Raw genomic sequence first — 16,556 nt, forward strand, 5'->3', positions numbered from 1 at the left:
CGTGCTGCAGGGAGAATGGACTGCTGTACCCGTTATGTGTCTGTGAGCGAGGGAGGGAGAAAAAGGAAAAGTACGAGCTGTCATCGAGCAAAAACGGGAGCTGGAAGCATGTAAATATAATAATAACCACTGCAGCCAAGAAGAGAGCCTGACGAGCCCAGTTGTAAGTAAGCTATTAAGACTCGACTGTACACCGTGTTCGTGTTTTCCTCTGAAACAATAAGTTCTGTTGGAGCAGCCTTTCAACGCCTCTCTCTGTCTCTCGCTAGCAAAGTTGACCCAGACAACAAAGTTAAGCTAGTTTTCGGCTACGAGCCGACACAGAACCCACCGTATTAGCCAGAGGTCCCTTTACTACGGTTCGGAGCCGCGGACCTTCAGTAACAGTAATAAATCACAGCAATAGTACATTCATGTAGTTGTAAACAGCATGATAATATATTAAGTAATCCAAAGTATTCAGAATACGTTACTCTCATTGAGTAATGTAACGGAATACGTTACAGAATACATTTTGGGGCATGTATTCTGTAATCTGTAATGGAATACATTTTAAAAGTAACCTTCCCAACACTGCTTATAACATGAGCCGAAGTGTGAAGCCAAGGTGTGAATTGTGATTACTTGCATGGTTCAGAGAAACAAGTTCACAGCATCAAACCAAGACAAGAACAGGTTTAGGGACATCTGGGTCTACAATCAAGAGATGCTTTCATGATTTGAAACTGGGTTTTCATCCAAATGCAAACCACTGGTTACAGCCAGGAAGACGACCAGATTACATTTGCTTAAAGAGACTGCCTGGAAAAAAAAAACTAAGATCTTTGGACAGATGAAACCAAAATGAATGAACAGTGTGGAGAAGAAAGGAAACGGCTCATGATCCAAAGCACGCACATTACCATGTTTGACAGGTAATATGACATAGGGATGAGTGGCTGTCAGTGGAACAGAGCCCCTAGTGTTTACTGATGATGTGACCACTGACAGTATAATCCATCCTGCTGCTTCTGACTCAGATATGAGCGGACTCATTGTCCATTTTCATTGCAGTCCAATGACCCAAATCATACTACCAAAGTAAGCCGAGACAGTTATCAGGTCAGCGTTCTGATCTCAACCCAATGAAAGCTTTAAATATCTGCAAAATACTGGCTGCTACCCTCAGCCTCCTCGTAGATACACAGATGGTAGCAATTTCAAAATCCTCGGCGACTTTGCTCCTCAGTTAACGCAGTCACACCTCATCTAAGTATTAGAAAAATCCAGATAATAAAAATAACTGTTAGATAATCCACTTAAGTTTTAGCATCTAAGCTTTAATTAAAGAGTTTAAAATGTTTTTGCATTAACAGCCATTTTTATACATGGATCTGAAATCAAACTTTTATTAGATTTAAAATCCACACACACACACGTTACCGTCCAAATAGTTGTGGAGCTGACTGTACAGGGTGGGCCATTTATATGGATACACCGTAATAACATGGGAATGGTTGGTGATATTAAAGTCCTGTTTATGGCACATTAGTATTAGATTAGATGTTTCTTCATTAGTGACAGTTTTCTTGCGTCCACATTTTGGCAAATCCAACACTGAACCAGTTTCACGAAACTTAGCCAGCAGTTTGCTAACTGTAGCATGGGAGATGGGTGGTCTCGTAGGGTGTCTTGCATTGAAATCTGCTGCAATGACCCGGTTACTGCGTTCACCAGATATCAACACAATTTCAATCCGCTCCTCACGTGTTAACCTCTTCGACATGTCAATGGCTGCGAACAAAGAGAAACTTGTAAATAACTCATGAAAGAATAAAGTTACGCTAAAACCAAGCACACCATTGTTTTTCTTGTGACATTACCAATAAGTTTGATGTGTCACATGACCCTCTTCCTATTGAAAAAAAACAAGAGTTCTATCCAAGATGGCCGACTTCTAAATGGCCACCACCCATCTTGAGGAGTTTCCCCCTCACATATACTAATGTGCCACAAACAGGACTTTAACATCACCAACCATTCCCATGTTATTCCAGTGTATCCATATAAATAGCCCACCCTGTATATTCCCATCAGCTCTAATCACCCCATCATTAATCATGTTTGAAGCTTCAGATGTTCCCAAACTCCCAGAAAAACCAAAACAAGTGCAGATTTCTGAAAAGTAATTATTTTATTAATATTTTACAATCCTTTATTCATGGTTATGTCATTATTTACTTTTTCAGCGCCACTTTGCAAGTGTCATTATTCCATGCTGTCTGATGACAACAACTGAAGGAAAACAAAAAAATAAGGAAGTTTGAAGGATGAGAAGTCTATACAACACTTCTTTGCCAAGGGGCAGAGAGAGATTCACATTTCAGCTCTCGGATTGACCTCTCATCCCTCCCGCTTGTCAAAAAAAAAGTAAACCCCCCAAAAAGTTAAAAGCACAACTGTCAGTCAAGTGAATAAGTGTAGAGTTGTGTGTCAGGTTATAAAAACACTCCTTTGAGAAGTCGCTGATCTTTAAAAAGAACAGTCCCCGTTCTCCTCTGGCTTTTAAAATGATCTCCCCCATTTCTGGAACAAAGAAAAAAAGAAAAGAAAAAGCACAACCTATCACAAATAACTTGATACAAAATATAAAGATAGTCTCTCTTCCAGGTGCTGCTCCAAACATTGGAGGATATTTTTATTAAAAACAAAAAACAACAAAAAAAAGAAAAGTGAAATGAAAAGGGCCGCTGTGGTGTAAAGAGAAGAAAGGATGGAAATTAAACCTGCGGTGAGAGTCTGTCCTGGAGGGGAAGATATACTGTAGTTGTGCTGTGGCAATGGGAGCTGCTGGCGGATACATTTCCTCATAAAATGGTCTATCAAATACTTCCTGAGAAATAAAGGAAATATCTACCTGGCATGAAGAGGAGAGGAGGAGGAGGCAGCTAAGAGAGAGAGAGAGGAAGAGACAGAAACTCAAGTGTTTGGTGTCAAAAACAGGAAAAACAAAAAACAAGAAAAAAAATGAGCTGCTGTCGAGTTTTGCTGGCAGCCGTGGAAGAAGCTCGGGCAGTGTGAGAACGAGTGTGTTCGTGTGTGTTTGGTGTGGGCCCAGTCGGCTCAGTCGAACCCTTCAGTGTGTAAACATGGAGCAGAGAGCTGGAGGACAGAGGAGATGTGGGCAGCAGTGCTGGTGTTGCTCTGTTTGTGCTCGAGCACAGAGAGGAGGACGACGAGGGAGGGAGGAAAAAGGGAAGGAAAGAAGAGGCTGGTGGGAGACGAACAAACTGTCCATCCAGCTGCCGGCAGCATCCAACACCCACCGTGATAACTGCTGGAGCTGCTCTGTGTTAGAGGATCACGTCCCCTGGCTTTGACCTGCTGCTCAGTTTTAGACATCCAGGGTGTAGCATGAGCCCGGTCTCATACCGAAGCTGCTGGTGTCACAGAGGCTGATTTCACAAACAGAGCAGGTCAGGAGCTTTTTGTTTTCTAACACTTGTCAGTTCTCACATGTGGCACAAAACAGGAAGTGGCCCACACGCAGTCCTGAAAATATTTGGCTTGATTTATGTGATAGATCACCAATGCACCACAGATTTTGCACTAAGGGGCTGGCAGATTAAAGACCGGCCAAGGTCTGATCGGAGTGCGGAGGACTCTAGCGTTCTCACATGTTACTAAAAGTGTGCTTGAGCCCCCCTCGGGTGCAGCAATATTAATCTGTCGTAAACAAGACAGAGCAGGACACAAAGCTCCCAAACGGAGCTCTATGGCCTCTCTGATCTTTGTGTCCACTGTTGCTCTGGTCAGAGATGCAAAAACGACCCCGTCTGTACTGCTGAAGACAAAACGCCAGTATCTGACGTCTTGGGATGAAAACATTTTGGTGTATTTTCAGGCCTAAAGCTTCAAACCTAAAAACAGTTGTAGCTTAGCTTGTTGAAAGCTATCAGAAGCACCTGGTTAGCATCTTCCTGCTGCGTGCAGACACCGACACGAGCAGCTGATCGTCTATTTGTCTGGCAGCTGGATGGGAAAACTTCTGCCGACAACCCGGCGCAGCGAAGGTGGACACAATCTGATCCGTGCACAAACAAAACAAAAACTCTATAGAGGAACATCTGTGGACTGACTGAGCTTTCAGCAGGTATTCATAAGTGCCATTATTGTAGTCGTGAGAGGATCCCCGTGCACCTCCGCTGCGTTTGAGTGAACGCAGAAAAATTAAAAGTGTGCATGACGAGAAAACTGGCAAAGGAGAAGATTTAATTACAACTTGAATTGTCCAAGCTTCTCCCAGTTTGAAGCCATTTTCGTGAAACTATGACATAACGCTGCCCACCAGGTAAAAGACAGTTACTACCGACACCTCGCCGGCTGCGTTGTCACACTCCTCCTCTGCGGATAGACGGGAGTAGGCAGGGCGGGATATTTTTAGACCAGCGGACAAAAAGCATGAACCACCTCACAAGTAAACAAACACCGACAATAACAAGAAACGGGACCTCTGGAGTGCGAGCGAGGCCTGCGGTGCCACCTACGACCAGTGTTTACCTGTTCGGCTGCTGGTTGCTTGTTTTCCCAAACAGACCAGAAGAGAGAAGCTAACTTGAGCTTCACCTTCACAGAGCTGTAAACGGACGCCTCGTCGTCACAGCAGCAGGGCAGGTGACCTCATTAATCAGCTGTTTGACACAGAAATCCAACACTTTTGCACCTCAGGAACTTGACACCTGTGATTCCAATGATAACCGCCACACTGGGGGAGGAGATGCTAGGCCTAAATATCAGCTTCTACTCGCTTGTTGAGGCGGATGAATTCATTCATTAATAGCCTCGCCTACAGCATCTGATATCTGCTGCTCTATTTCATCTCCTTCCGCGTCTGATGATATAACGAGTTAGAAAAATAGATCCGAAAATGCAGAACAGCAAATAATTTTAAATTTCATGATTAGGTTTTCATTAGTTCTTCTTACTTTTACTTTAAACTAAATTTTGCAGTTCATTTTTTTTTTTTTTTAAACAGATTCATTCATTGTGAATGACTTCCTGTTACTCCAACAGGACCCCAATCAGCTCTTGTTGTTATGGAGATGAGCTTTACTTTTACATATAAGGGTACAGGTGAGCCTGGTTAGCACCACCTCTAACCAACACTTCACTGTTAACACCTCAATAACGGAGACAACTGCACTGATCGTGAAGGTCGATTTTACGGAAGAGCGATTTAAGTGCACAGCTGTACCTAATAATCTGGCAACCAACTGCATTTCACTGTAGATTCAACGTGGCTGTTCAAGTTCTCCACCTAATTTTGACTGAAGCAGAAACACTGACGTATTAACGGACACGAAAATCATGATGTGCGTACACGGATATGAAGCCCTGCTATCATTTTATTCCACTACTCCAAATCCAAATTAATCTGGATTATAAACCAGTGGAAAACAAGGCAGAAGCTCAGCATCATTATGTCTCAGGTTACGTGAAGCGTCGCATTAGCGGCTGTCAAGTTCATGAAGCAGAAAAGAGCTGGCTGCTCGTCCTCTTTCACGCGTCCTCACTTGATTTTAAAATTCATTTCTCTCAGCTGATGCGAGTCTGAGAAGTGTTACAGCACTGATGGAGTTCACATTGGTCTGTTTAAAGTAGACGGAGCCTGCGCTGAGAATGTAACTGACCAATAATCTTTGGCCTTTAAAGGGCGGGGCTAACAGAAGCAACAGTTTTAAAGCCAAATTAACAGGATAACTCCGAGTCGAGGGCAGGGGATAGTCGGAATATTATACGCGTGATTATTTTGTGTGTGTGTTTGTGTGATTTGTCTAAGCCAGGAAATTTTTTATTTAAAAAAAGGCTGCTGATGAAGAGATAGAAAGAAGAAAGGAGGAGATGATGGGAGTGGGAGGGGTTATCACTGCCGGGGTGAGGATGGTAAGGCGGGATTTGGAGGGTCAGGAGGAGGGACGAAACCCGCCCGCCCCCCTCCGGCCCGCACGTCTCCTTTCCCCAGCGAGCTGAGGTCAAATCCAGGAATGTCAGCAGGTGGATCAACCTTCTTCATGCGTCCATCTCTCACTTTCTCAGCTGTCAGTCCTGTCGCGTCTCTCCGCACGTCACTGGAGGTCTCGGTCTTCGAGGTACCGGTACTCAAACGTGAAGCCCTCCTTCTTCCGCTGGCCCCATTTCTCATAGTCAAAGTAAATGTATGTTCCCTAAAACAAAGAAAACACTAAGTTTGTTGACAAAGAGGAAGGCGCACAACTAAACGTTTGCAGAAACTCTGCGGCTGAACACACAGATGTGATTCTCACCTGCTCAAACTCATCAGTGATGGTCTTGGGTTCTTCGTGCCTCTGAAACCACATCATGTACTTGGTGTGGAACCTCCACGACTGCTTCTTCAGGGCTTTGGCTGCCAGATACTGGGCCTTAGTGCCCTGCAGAGAGGGGGAGAGGAGACGACGAGTGCTGAGAAATGAGACTAAATTAGGAGCACGTTTTGGCTCTGAGGAGAAAGAAATCCTCAATTTTACTTGTAATACGATTCATAAATACCTCATGAGCCTAAATTAAATCTGACTTTAGTGTAATCAATTTAGTCTTGACCCTGGACTCCCTAACAGGCCCTTCTTTCATTTAAACTAATCTTCATCCTCCAAATTCCAATTCAGCAGATCCAATTTAACCTAAAACAGTCTGACAGAAAGAGTTTGCTGTAAACAACATTTAAGCAGGAACGGACAAACACAGCTTACCTCCAGGTAGTAAAAGATGAAGAAGAGGGTCTCTGTGGAAAGCCTCTGGTAAAACTCTACAGTGTCTGAGTGGGGCGGTGGCACCTGGTGGTGGAAAGGCAGGGTGGGGCAGGGGTTTCTCATCAGGTACTGCCTGTAATACAGAGACAGAGGGAGGGGAGTTAATGGTTTATAAATGAAGAAAATTCATTTATTTAGCATTTAGCAAGAATTTAGCATAACTTTAGGAATGCAGCATGTTATCTAAAGTCTTAACTTCAGTATAGAAAGGAGGAGAAGAAGAGAAAAGATGAAAAACATTTGTCTTGATCTCATTTTTTTTAAAAAATGAGATTTTTTTTAAAATCTCATTTTTTCTCATCTTTACCTAAAAATCAGTTTTTCATCTCAACTATATTAGATGTTTAAGAAAATCCACAGTTAAAACTTATGTGCTGTCAGAAAAAGGTGTAAGTACTGAAGCACCTCCCTTTAAAACCTTCCATTTGTCAGGGGCAGCCAATCAGAAGACAGGTGGCTTAAAGAGAGGATGGCCTTAAAAGCAGATGAACTGATGGGCTCTACGAAAGCTCAGATGGATTTTTGTTGAGACGTGAATCACGTTAAGCTACTCTAGTAGAGCTTGAGAATAAAAATATAGGGCTGAAAATAAGCAGAACAAAATAACCGATTAGGATTTCTTCCATAACCTAAACAACCGCCATCGACAGACTTCACCCATCGTCTCTGCACAGTTAAAAGTGAAGAAGCTGTTTTAAGGCTTTTTAAAAAATAAATAAAGAAATGCAAACACTATAAGTGCAAAAATAAAGTAAAGCAACAGGTTGAGATTCCCATTTGTAAACACCAAGTCAAGATGGGCAATCAGAACCACTGACACTCTGACATCAGAAACTACAAACTGGTCGAAATGTAAGAAAAATCATAACATTTATAATGTGTTTAATTGTGAGAATCAGAGTTATTCTCATGGCAGACTCGCATTTTACCAACATGTGATCTGAAGGCCGAGATGTCACATGTTGAGGAACATGTGGGTCGTATATAAAGATTTTCCTTCCCTGATGGATTCACAGAAAGTAGGAAAATTCAGCAGCGGGTCACTCTCTCCACCTAAATGCACTTTTCCGAGTATTTTTAGAATGGTGACAAACCCAGTTTGTCTGTTTCCATGAAGCTGTGTGCACCGAGGGTGCGCCTAAAATAACAGAGTCCCACAAACGGGGCAGAACAGAAAGTGTGTGAGTGTCTGACTAATGTGAGCACTTCAAATCAACCGTGGAGGAAATGAGCTGTGTGCGTGTAGGAGAGACAAGTGCGTGTAAGCTGAAGGTAAATTATACTTTAAGAAACAGGTGGAACAAACACCTGTCACGCTTTTAGTACAGAGTCATGTTTTAATCACAACAAGACAAAATCCACGCTCTGCATGTGTGTGTGTGTGTGTGTGTGCTCTCATCTGTAAAACACAACAGGTACTGTGGGACAAGAGGGTTTGAGTGTTTGATCTAAATGTCAATTGTATCTGTGTGGGCTGACTGCATTGTAGATACTGTACCAGTATAATCACTTCTGCAATTATGACTGTGTGTACAGGTGGGCTACATTACCGAGCACTCCAGTATCAGACGGTACTACACACAAATCGAATAAAGCGGTGGGGCTTTTATTACCTGTGCTGCAGTTTCTCCCACTGACTTCAGTTGACTGAATTTTGCTCTTTTAAATATTTTTTACTACAGCTGAGGCTCTTTTGTCCAATCTGATCTGTAGATGTCTTGATAGATTCACTGTGAGGAGATCTTTTAACAACTGTAGTGTATAGCAGCGGTCCCCAACCCCCGGGCCTTGGACCGGTACCGGTCCGTGAGTCGTTTGGTACCGGGCCGCGAGAGTTGAAATGTATGGTTTTCAGGGTTTTTATCGGTTTTCAGCGTTATTTTGTTATCGTTTTTATCATTTACTCTGTTTTCCTGGGTCTTTTCACGTGTGTTATGAATAAATTCTTTTTTTCGGTACCGGTACTAGTTTAATTTTGTAGTATTTATCCGCGACACCTTAAAGGCCGGTCCGTGAAAATATTGTCGGGCATAAACCGGTCCGTGGCGCAAAAAAGGTTGGAGACCGCTGGTGTATAGTGCTGGTCAAAAGTTAAGTCACTTGTAAATGGGTAAATATGGAATAGATACAGTGATTTTTTTTTGTTTGGAAAGTGCACAAACATGAATTTGCACAGTTTTGTTGTGCATGTACAATAACAAAGGGTCATTTCATTCTATGCTATGAGTGGAAAACTGTATATGAGGGAAGAAAAGTGCAGCACTAATGAGCCTGAAAGGCAATATTTGGTATGAGCACCTTTATTCACAGTGTGAACTGGATATACTGCACTGGGACGTGTTTGGGATCATTGACATGCTGCAGAATTAAGATATTATCAGTGAGTAACCTTCCAGGTTATATTGCATATTTGCGCCACGGACCGGTTTATGCCCGACAATATTTTCACGGACCGGCCTTTAAGGTGTCGCGGATAAATACAACAAAATAAAACTAGTACTGGTACCGAAAAAAAGAAAATTTATTCATAACACACGTGAAAAGACCCAGGAAAACAGAGTAAACGATAAAAACGATAACAAAATAACGCTGAAAACTTTACATTTCACACCTGAGCCTCAACTCTCGCGGCCTGGTACCAAACGACTCGCGGCCCGGTACCGGTCCGAGGCCCGGGGGTTGGGGACCGCTGGCATAGAGGATGCAAATCTGACTTCCTGTATGTACGACTTCCTCAGTCTCCACCATGTTTTACAGATGACTGTAGACACTCACTGTTGTACTGCAGTGAACTGCTGAGTTTTCTTAGATTCAGCTAAAGAAATGGGAGCAATTTTTTTAATTTTTTTTATTTTTTACAGCTGACTTGACCCTGGCCTCCTCTGAATTTAAACAGTTGTTTGTTTGTGAAGCTGTCTGTAGTGTGTTGTGTGTATATTACCCTCCACACCTGAAAACTTCTAGTACTGCTGACAATAACGAGGCACAAAGTGCTTTGACTTTGCTTTTTCTGACTGCAGAAAAGGTGGGTGGTAAAAATGTCACTGCACCTGATTCTCTCGGAGTCGGATGGGTGTGGCATATGCGTCCACGCCTGCTCCTGCATGGCCTGTTGGTAGACCTGGTCTTTGGACAGGGGAACCGGCCCCAGCGGACACACCCCCAACGATGGGGGGATGCTGACCTCTGACAGCGAGGGCTGAGGTCCTGATGGGGGGCCTGAAGGGGCCGTAGTGCTGCTGGGGAATATTTCTGAATAGGAAAGAGCGAGGGGAAGTGACGAGGAGAGGGAGTCAGGTTTTAGAGATGGAGAGAAAGAAAAGTGGAGTTGAGTCAGGGATGATAATATCATCAGCAGTTTTTGTTCAGAGGCGGCTGAGAGTGGGAGGTGAGATGACATTTTGTTCCATTAAAATACAGCTTTTCTATTTCTGCTCTATGGTAACCCTCCATCTCCTTTTATCAAGGTGTGTGTGCGTCTTACCTGAGGTGAGGTGCAGGGAGGTCACGTCTCCCTCGATCCCTGAGCTCATTGCTGCTCGCTCGGCCATGGACTTGAGGCTGCTCAGAGGCTCTTGGGGCTGATGAGGACAGACAAGGAGACACTTGGGAAAAGATTCTCCAGGACGTGTGCACAGAGTTATCATACCTGCTTGAACACAGGAACTCGAGTTCCCGCACCACTGATAATGTTGTCATGGAAATCACTTTGACTTCAGTTTTCGGGCTGTTTGGTTTCTCTGCTCCTGTGCCCTCCCTTCCTAAGATGCATGTGACGTAGCGTCAGGCAGCTTGAGGAGTGATTTCAAGATGACGGGACGAAACAAAAATAATGCACTTTATGTTCGCAAGTACGTGGATAGCTTGGAGAGTGTCGATCAATATCATACTGCAATAATGTGATTTACTTCAACTCTTAGATCAGAGATTTTTGTTACCACGAGAAACAAAATCGACTAAAACCATAAAGAAATTATCGTTCTCGTTTGGTGTGTTGACTGCGGTCAGGTTTTATGTAGTGGACCTAAAGTTGTGTGTACTCGTGTCTGCAGGCACATCCAGGCGGTTCAAAGATACTTTAGATTGGTCTGTAGTGCAGCCATTCAGACGGTTTATGGAGTGCAAAATCACGAAATGGTAAATGGTAAATGGCCTGTATTTGTATAGCGCTTTTACTAGCCCCCCCTAGGGACCCCAAAGCGCTTTACACACCCAGTCATCCACCCATTCACACACACATTCACACACTGGTGGAGGCAGCTACAGTTGTAGCCACAGCTGCCCTGGGGCAGACTGACAGAAGCGAGGCTGCCATATTGCGCCATCGGCCCTTCTGCCCAACACCAGTAGGCGGTAGGTGAAGTGTCTTTGCCCAAGGACACAATGACCGAGACTGTCCAAGCCGGGGCTCGAACCGGCAACTTTCCAATTACAAGGCAAACTCCCAACTCTTGAGCCACGATCGCCCGAAGAATATAAAAAGATGGAAGATGAGTTTTAGTGAAGGAGGTCAGCACTCTAGTATCAAAAAACCTCTCGTTTCTGTACATCCCCTACAAAAGTCCTACTTTTCTCTCCAGATTTTCTCAGATCATCCAAAATCAGTTGGAGAACCACTAGGGGTGGGGGAAAAAAATCGATACTGTGTAGCATCGTGATATTTTGTTTGCTAATAATGTATCAATACAGGGACAGCAGAAATCGATATTTTGTTACAAAAAAGGTTTTTGTGCTCTGACTTCAGAGCATGTTGATCCTTTTTCTGAGCAAGAATCCTGACATTCCTTCACTGTCCAAATGTGACAGTTTACTTATTTTAATTTAAGACATGTTTTATTTTAATTAAGTTTAAAACTTTTATTTAATGTAAAATTATATTTTGTTTTCATTTACTTTCAAATTCTTCAGTTGCTGAAGGGGCTGCATAGTTTTCATAAACTGCATAGTTCAGAATAGCTATAATTGTACCAGATGGTTGATTCAGTTAAGTTGGACTAGACTGTAATACAAACCGTTCAGTTTGTCAACAATAAAACTGAAATGAGAGAAAGACTGAGTGTGAGACTTTGATATTAGATTAAATGAATATTGATAAAGTTTACCTTTATGTACAGAATCTGAATATCGCAAAATATTTTTAAAAATTGCAATAATATCGTATCGTGCGTTTAGTATTGTGATAATATCGTATCGTGGGATGTATGGTGATTCCCACCTCTAAGAACCACTGGGTTAGTCTAACATATTCCATAAAAATAAAGTTGAACTTAAAGCCAAAGAAATTAGTAAGTTTAGTCACAGGCTAACTCGAGCTCAATTGTGCGTCTGCAAAGATACGAAATGGAAGAAATTCACACTGGGCAAGTTTGGTAAAATATTCACTTCACAGCGAGTCTCGAATACCTACCAGCTAAAATGATCCCACAGACTTTTCTCCTGATACTAATAAATATTAAATATTGTCACCATGGTTCAACTTCACTTTTATGTAAAGACGGGGAATTGGAGAGAAGCGAAATCGCAGGACTAAGTTATAAAAATGTGTTTCTCTAAATCAATTCCACATATCAGTTGCACTCCAGTTTTCTGTATTATGAGCGAACATTAGCAGATTTATTAAAATACGTTAACAACTGTATTTGCACAAGTAAAAGGGAGGTGAAATGTTACTCTGCACTGGGTCTAAACGCACCACTGATATGGTCTTATCACCGAAAAAAAAAAAGAAGAAGCTTTTAGAAACTGGAGTAATTTACCGATATTACATCGTCAGGCTTTTCTTTTGTTGTCCAAGGACACTATCCAAAAGTACTGAGCTATGCAACACTAAGCTCTGTTACAGATTTACACCGGCTTGAAATTTTATACAACAGGAAGTTTGGATGAAATTCACAGGGCTGCAGAATCTCCAACAAAAACTGTTTTTGCAAATTTTCAGTAACTCAGATTTTGCAGCTTTAACGTTTCATTCATTAAGAATCAAATGATCTTACTTTTTTTAATATCCCCATGGAAACACTGTATAATTGGAGATCACTTTTGAACTTACAATGATCTGGCACAACATTATGACTACCTCTAATATTCTGTTTGCCCCCCTTCTGCTGCACTGATCCGTCAAAGCACAGACTCAACCCCACCCCTGATCGTGTGCTGTGGTATCGGCACCAAAATGTTTGCACCGGTTCCTTTAAGTCCTGTGAGTTGCGAGGTCAGGGATCCATGCATCAGAATTGTTTATCCAGCACATCTCACAATTGTGCAACTGGATTGAGATCTGGGTAATTTGGAGATCAAGTCAAGCCCTCAAACTTATTGTTCTGCTCTTCAAATCATTCCTGAACCATTTTTTGCTTTGTGGGCGGATGCATTACCCTGCTGAAGACGCCACAGCCATCAGGGAATACAGCTTCCATGAAAGGGTGTGCATGGCCTGCAGAAATGCTTAGTTAGGTGGTAAATGTCAAAGTAACATCCACATGGATGGCAGGAACCAAAGTTTCTCAGAGCATCGTACTGCCTCTGCCGGCTTGCCTTCTTTCAAATCGTACATCCTGATGCCAGATGGTCCCCAGGTAAGCACGGCACAAACACTCAGCAATCACAAGATTTAAAAGAAAGCCACTTCATCATACCAGGCCACCTCCTCCTGTTGCTCTGTGGTCCAGTTCTGATGCTCAAATCTGTACTTTTACCCAATTTTCCTGCTTTTAATACATCAACTCTGAGCACAGTGTTCCCTGATATCCCCACTCACTCACAGGTGCCATGATGAAGAGATAATCAGAGTCATTCACTTCACCTGTCAGGGGTCATTATGCTGTGTGATCAGTGTATATTCATACCGCTTTAAAACATTACTGTACCATCCTAACTTGGCAGGTATTTGGTTCCTCCCTGTTTTTGGCACTGTTCTCTCAGTGTTTGCTGTAATTTGCTTTAAACAGCTCTGTTAATCAACAAACAGCAGTAATGAGACTGTAATCATCTCCCCTTTGGATTTAACTGTTGGCAGAATGAATTAATTAAAGCAGAGGCCATTCTTATTGTGTCTGCATGCAAATTAATAGTCTGTGGAGATTTGGGAGATTAAGTTGCTCTCTTAACAAACAACATTCAAATCCCAAACTCCCAAATCCCCCTAAAAACGATTAAAAACATAGCTGTTCACCTTCGCATGCTCAAATGTGTCTCACCTTGATGCTGTCGGAGGACTGCTGTGAGTAGGACATTGGCCCATTCAACAGGTTGCTGCCGCTCACCGTTTTGGCTTCGCTGTAAGAGGCCGGAGATGGAGAGCTGGACGACAAACTTATAGAGCCCAGTAGACTGGGACCAGTGTCCTTACTGGAAATAGGAAACGTGGATTAGTTTAGGCTGGGGTCACAGTCAAAAAGGAGCACAAATCTAAAGAAGTTACAGAAAGTCTTGTTTTCCACAAGCAGCAGAAGTTTCACAATAAAATCCCCTTTGACAAATAGTCCTGTGCAGGCCGAAGGTTAAAAGGCTTTTAATTAGAAGTGCATATAGGAAGACTTTAATGCAGTCATTTTAGCTGTGGAATCTGAGCGGCTCTAAGGATGCTTTGTACAAGTTCTAACCAAAAAGGAGAGAGTAGTGGTGACAGTCAATTTAATTAAAATGCTACTATAAAAACAATCATGTCCTCCAACCAGTGTTGCCAACTCCTCAGTAAGGAAAATCGCTATTGGCTGTCCTAAAAGTCGCTAAATGACGTCATCACCTAATTTGCATAATTGGTCATGCTAATGTAATTGTAATCTATGTTGTTGGAGAGAGAAATAACATCGTGGAAGAGACATAAAGTGAGCAAAAAACGTCCTAAATGCATTTAGAGTTTATTTAGAACTACAAATTAAATTTATTTTAGCAATTATTGTTTTTTTTTAATGTCACAATTCCAACCCTGCTCCTTTATCCGGGCTTCGACCGGCAAAAGTGACCCGAAATAGGCACTCTGGTGGAGTTACTTTGTGTGTGTGTGTTTATAATTAGTTTTAAACCTGATCCACAAAACAGCATAAGAGTAAAAGAAGAACTGACTGCGTTACAGCACCCGCTGCTCGTTGAGAGTAAAAGCGATATGCGCTTTCACGTCTTTTTTAGCGACTTTTTTTTTTTAGAAAAAAAGTCACTAGGGGGTCTGAAAACTCGCTAAATATAGCGACAAAGTCGCTAAGTTGGCAACACTGCCTCCAACCAGCTGCATTGGCTACTTACGGCTGATTGGCTGTGGAGGTCAAAGATGAGGGTTGGCTGCTTTGCGATTGGCTGGCACTGTTGAGGGCGGAGTCTGCTGTGCTGTCTGCTACCACAGCACTGTAACCTGTAATAAAAACATCAATACATAAATGCACTTAGAAATCATCCTCAGGTCCACAGATGCTGGAAAAACAGTCGATCTGTCGAAGCGCAGACATCAGATACTCACTAGTGCTACCGTTCTGCTTCTGTCGGCTCGGTGGTCGGACAGGGAGCGAGTTTCCTCCTACTACTCCACTCCCTGCTGATCCCGAGCTGCCTCCGTTGCTCCCGATGACTCCTACTCCGCTACCTGGGGCTAAACCTCCCACCGAGCTCGGCGACACCAAGGATGAGCCCTGCACCCCTGACTGACTAGAGCCCAAACCCAGAATCCCAGAGCCAACCACGCCCGGCGCTGCACCCAGCAGACCTCCTGTCGAGGATGTCGGCCCGCCGACTGTCATGTTCCCGCTGCCGATGGAGCCTACAGCACTGTTGGTCGTTGCTGTGCTGACTCCACCCAAAGAGCCTGGTAAGCTGGAGCCGACCGCCTGAGCGTAGGGTGCAGGGGTGTTACTAGACAGAAGGCTTGCCATGGTGCCCGTCAGGGATGCCGGCATCCCCGACAGGCCGAGGCCTCCGGACATGGGGCTGGTGGTGATGGCGCCCGAAAGGCCTTTCCCCAAAGAGAGGCCCAGGCTAAGGCCCAGGCTGTTGGAGGTTGGCGTGGACCCTGATGGAGCCTGCGGCTGCGAATTTGAAGCACGGAGCTCCAGTGTGCTGGCATTGGGTGGAGAGGCGGCCAGCGAGGCAGGGTGGCTGTTGGTGGAGGTGCTGGAGTTGGAGATAGGAGCTGAGGAGGAGGAAGAGGAGCTAACGGAGTTTTTGGCCTGTTGCTGCTGCGCTGACGGGTGCGGCGGCTGCTGGGTGGCGTTGCTGTAGCTGCCAGCGGAAGTGTTGGTGAGGTGACCTGCTGAGTTGCTGTGATGACTGTTGCCCCCAGAGCTACTGCTTCCTCCCCCAGCGATGGTCGCCATAGAGACCATTGAAGATGAGGTCAGTCCCGAGACGGAAGAAGAAGCAGAGGAAGAGGAAGAAGAGGATAACGAAGAGGAGGGATTTCCATTCTTCACAGGCGACTGAAAAATATAAAAAATACATGAATTAAAAATTAACCTGATGTCTTAATCAATGACTTTTCAAAGCACTGCTCTTGTTGCTCCATTCCTATAACACATCATTGTTTAATTACAGTACAATGAACACTGCTCATTTATCACTGAGGACAAATCATAAACCAAAGTCAAAGATTCGATTGAACATGAGGGACTGAGCCACACAACAATAGATTTTAAAGCAGATGAGATAAGTATGTTGTTTGGGGATTTCAGGGAAAAATCTCCATGAAAATTTCAGGCTCATTTGTGGACTTAAAACAGGAAAAGGATAGTGCTTTGTTTTCCCTGCTAGTCATTAGGGGTGGAG

General features: G+C 43.5%; 1 protein-coding gene and 1 long non-coding RNA gene across 3 annotated transcripts in view; one reads left to right on the forward strand and one right to left on the reverse strand.

The window, feature by feature from the left end:
• Positions 1-2,154: 2,154 nt before the first annotated feature.
• LOC146492703 (CCR4-NOT transcription complex subunit 3-like) overlaps positions 2,155-16,556 on the reverse strand; it is a 53,053-nt gene continuing 38,651 nt past the window's right edge. For both annotated transcript variants that reach the window (XM_085147915.1, XM_085147916.1), the window contains 8 exons: positions 15,259-16,210; positions 15,048-15,153; positions 14,003-14,153; positions 10,291-10,387; positions 9,857-10,058; positions 6,747-6,879; positions 6,303-6,428; positions 2,155-6,203 (listed from right to left, as the gene is read on the reverse strand). In XM_085147915.1, coding sequence (XP_085004041.1) covers positions 6,105-6,203; positions 6,303-6,428; positions 6,747-6,879; positions 9,857-10,058; positions 10,291-10,387; positions 14,003-14,153; positions 15,048-15,153; positions 15,259-16,210 — 1,866 coding nt within the window. In that variant the 3' untranslated portion in view covers positions 2,155-6,104. The remainder of the gene's footprint in view (positions 6,204-6,302; positions 6,429-6,746; positions 6,880-9,856; positions 10,059-10,290; positions 10,388-14,002; positions 14,154-15,047; positions 15,154-15,258; positions 16,211-16,556) is intronic.
• On the forward strand, positions 10,382-11,888 carry LOC146492704 (uncharacterized). The gene is made up of 2 exons (XR_014871850.1): positions 10,382-10,925; positions 11,263-11,888. It is a non-coding gene; the product is annotated as an uncharacterized LOC146492704 (long non-coding RNA).

Source organism: Neolamprologus multifasciatus, chromosome 22 (assembly GCF_963576455.1).
Source record: "Neolamprologus multifasciatus chromosome 22, fNeoMul1.2, whole genome shotgun sequence".
Taxonomy (NCBI): domain Eukaryota; kingdom Metazoa; phylum Chordata; class Actinopteri; order Cichliformes; family Cichlidae; genus Neolamprologus; species Neolamprologus multifasciatus.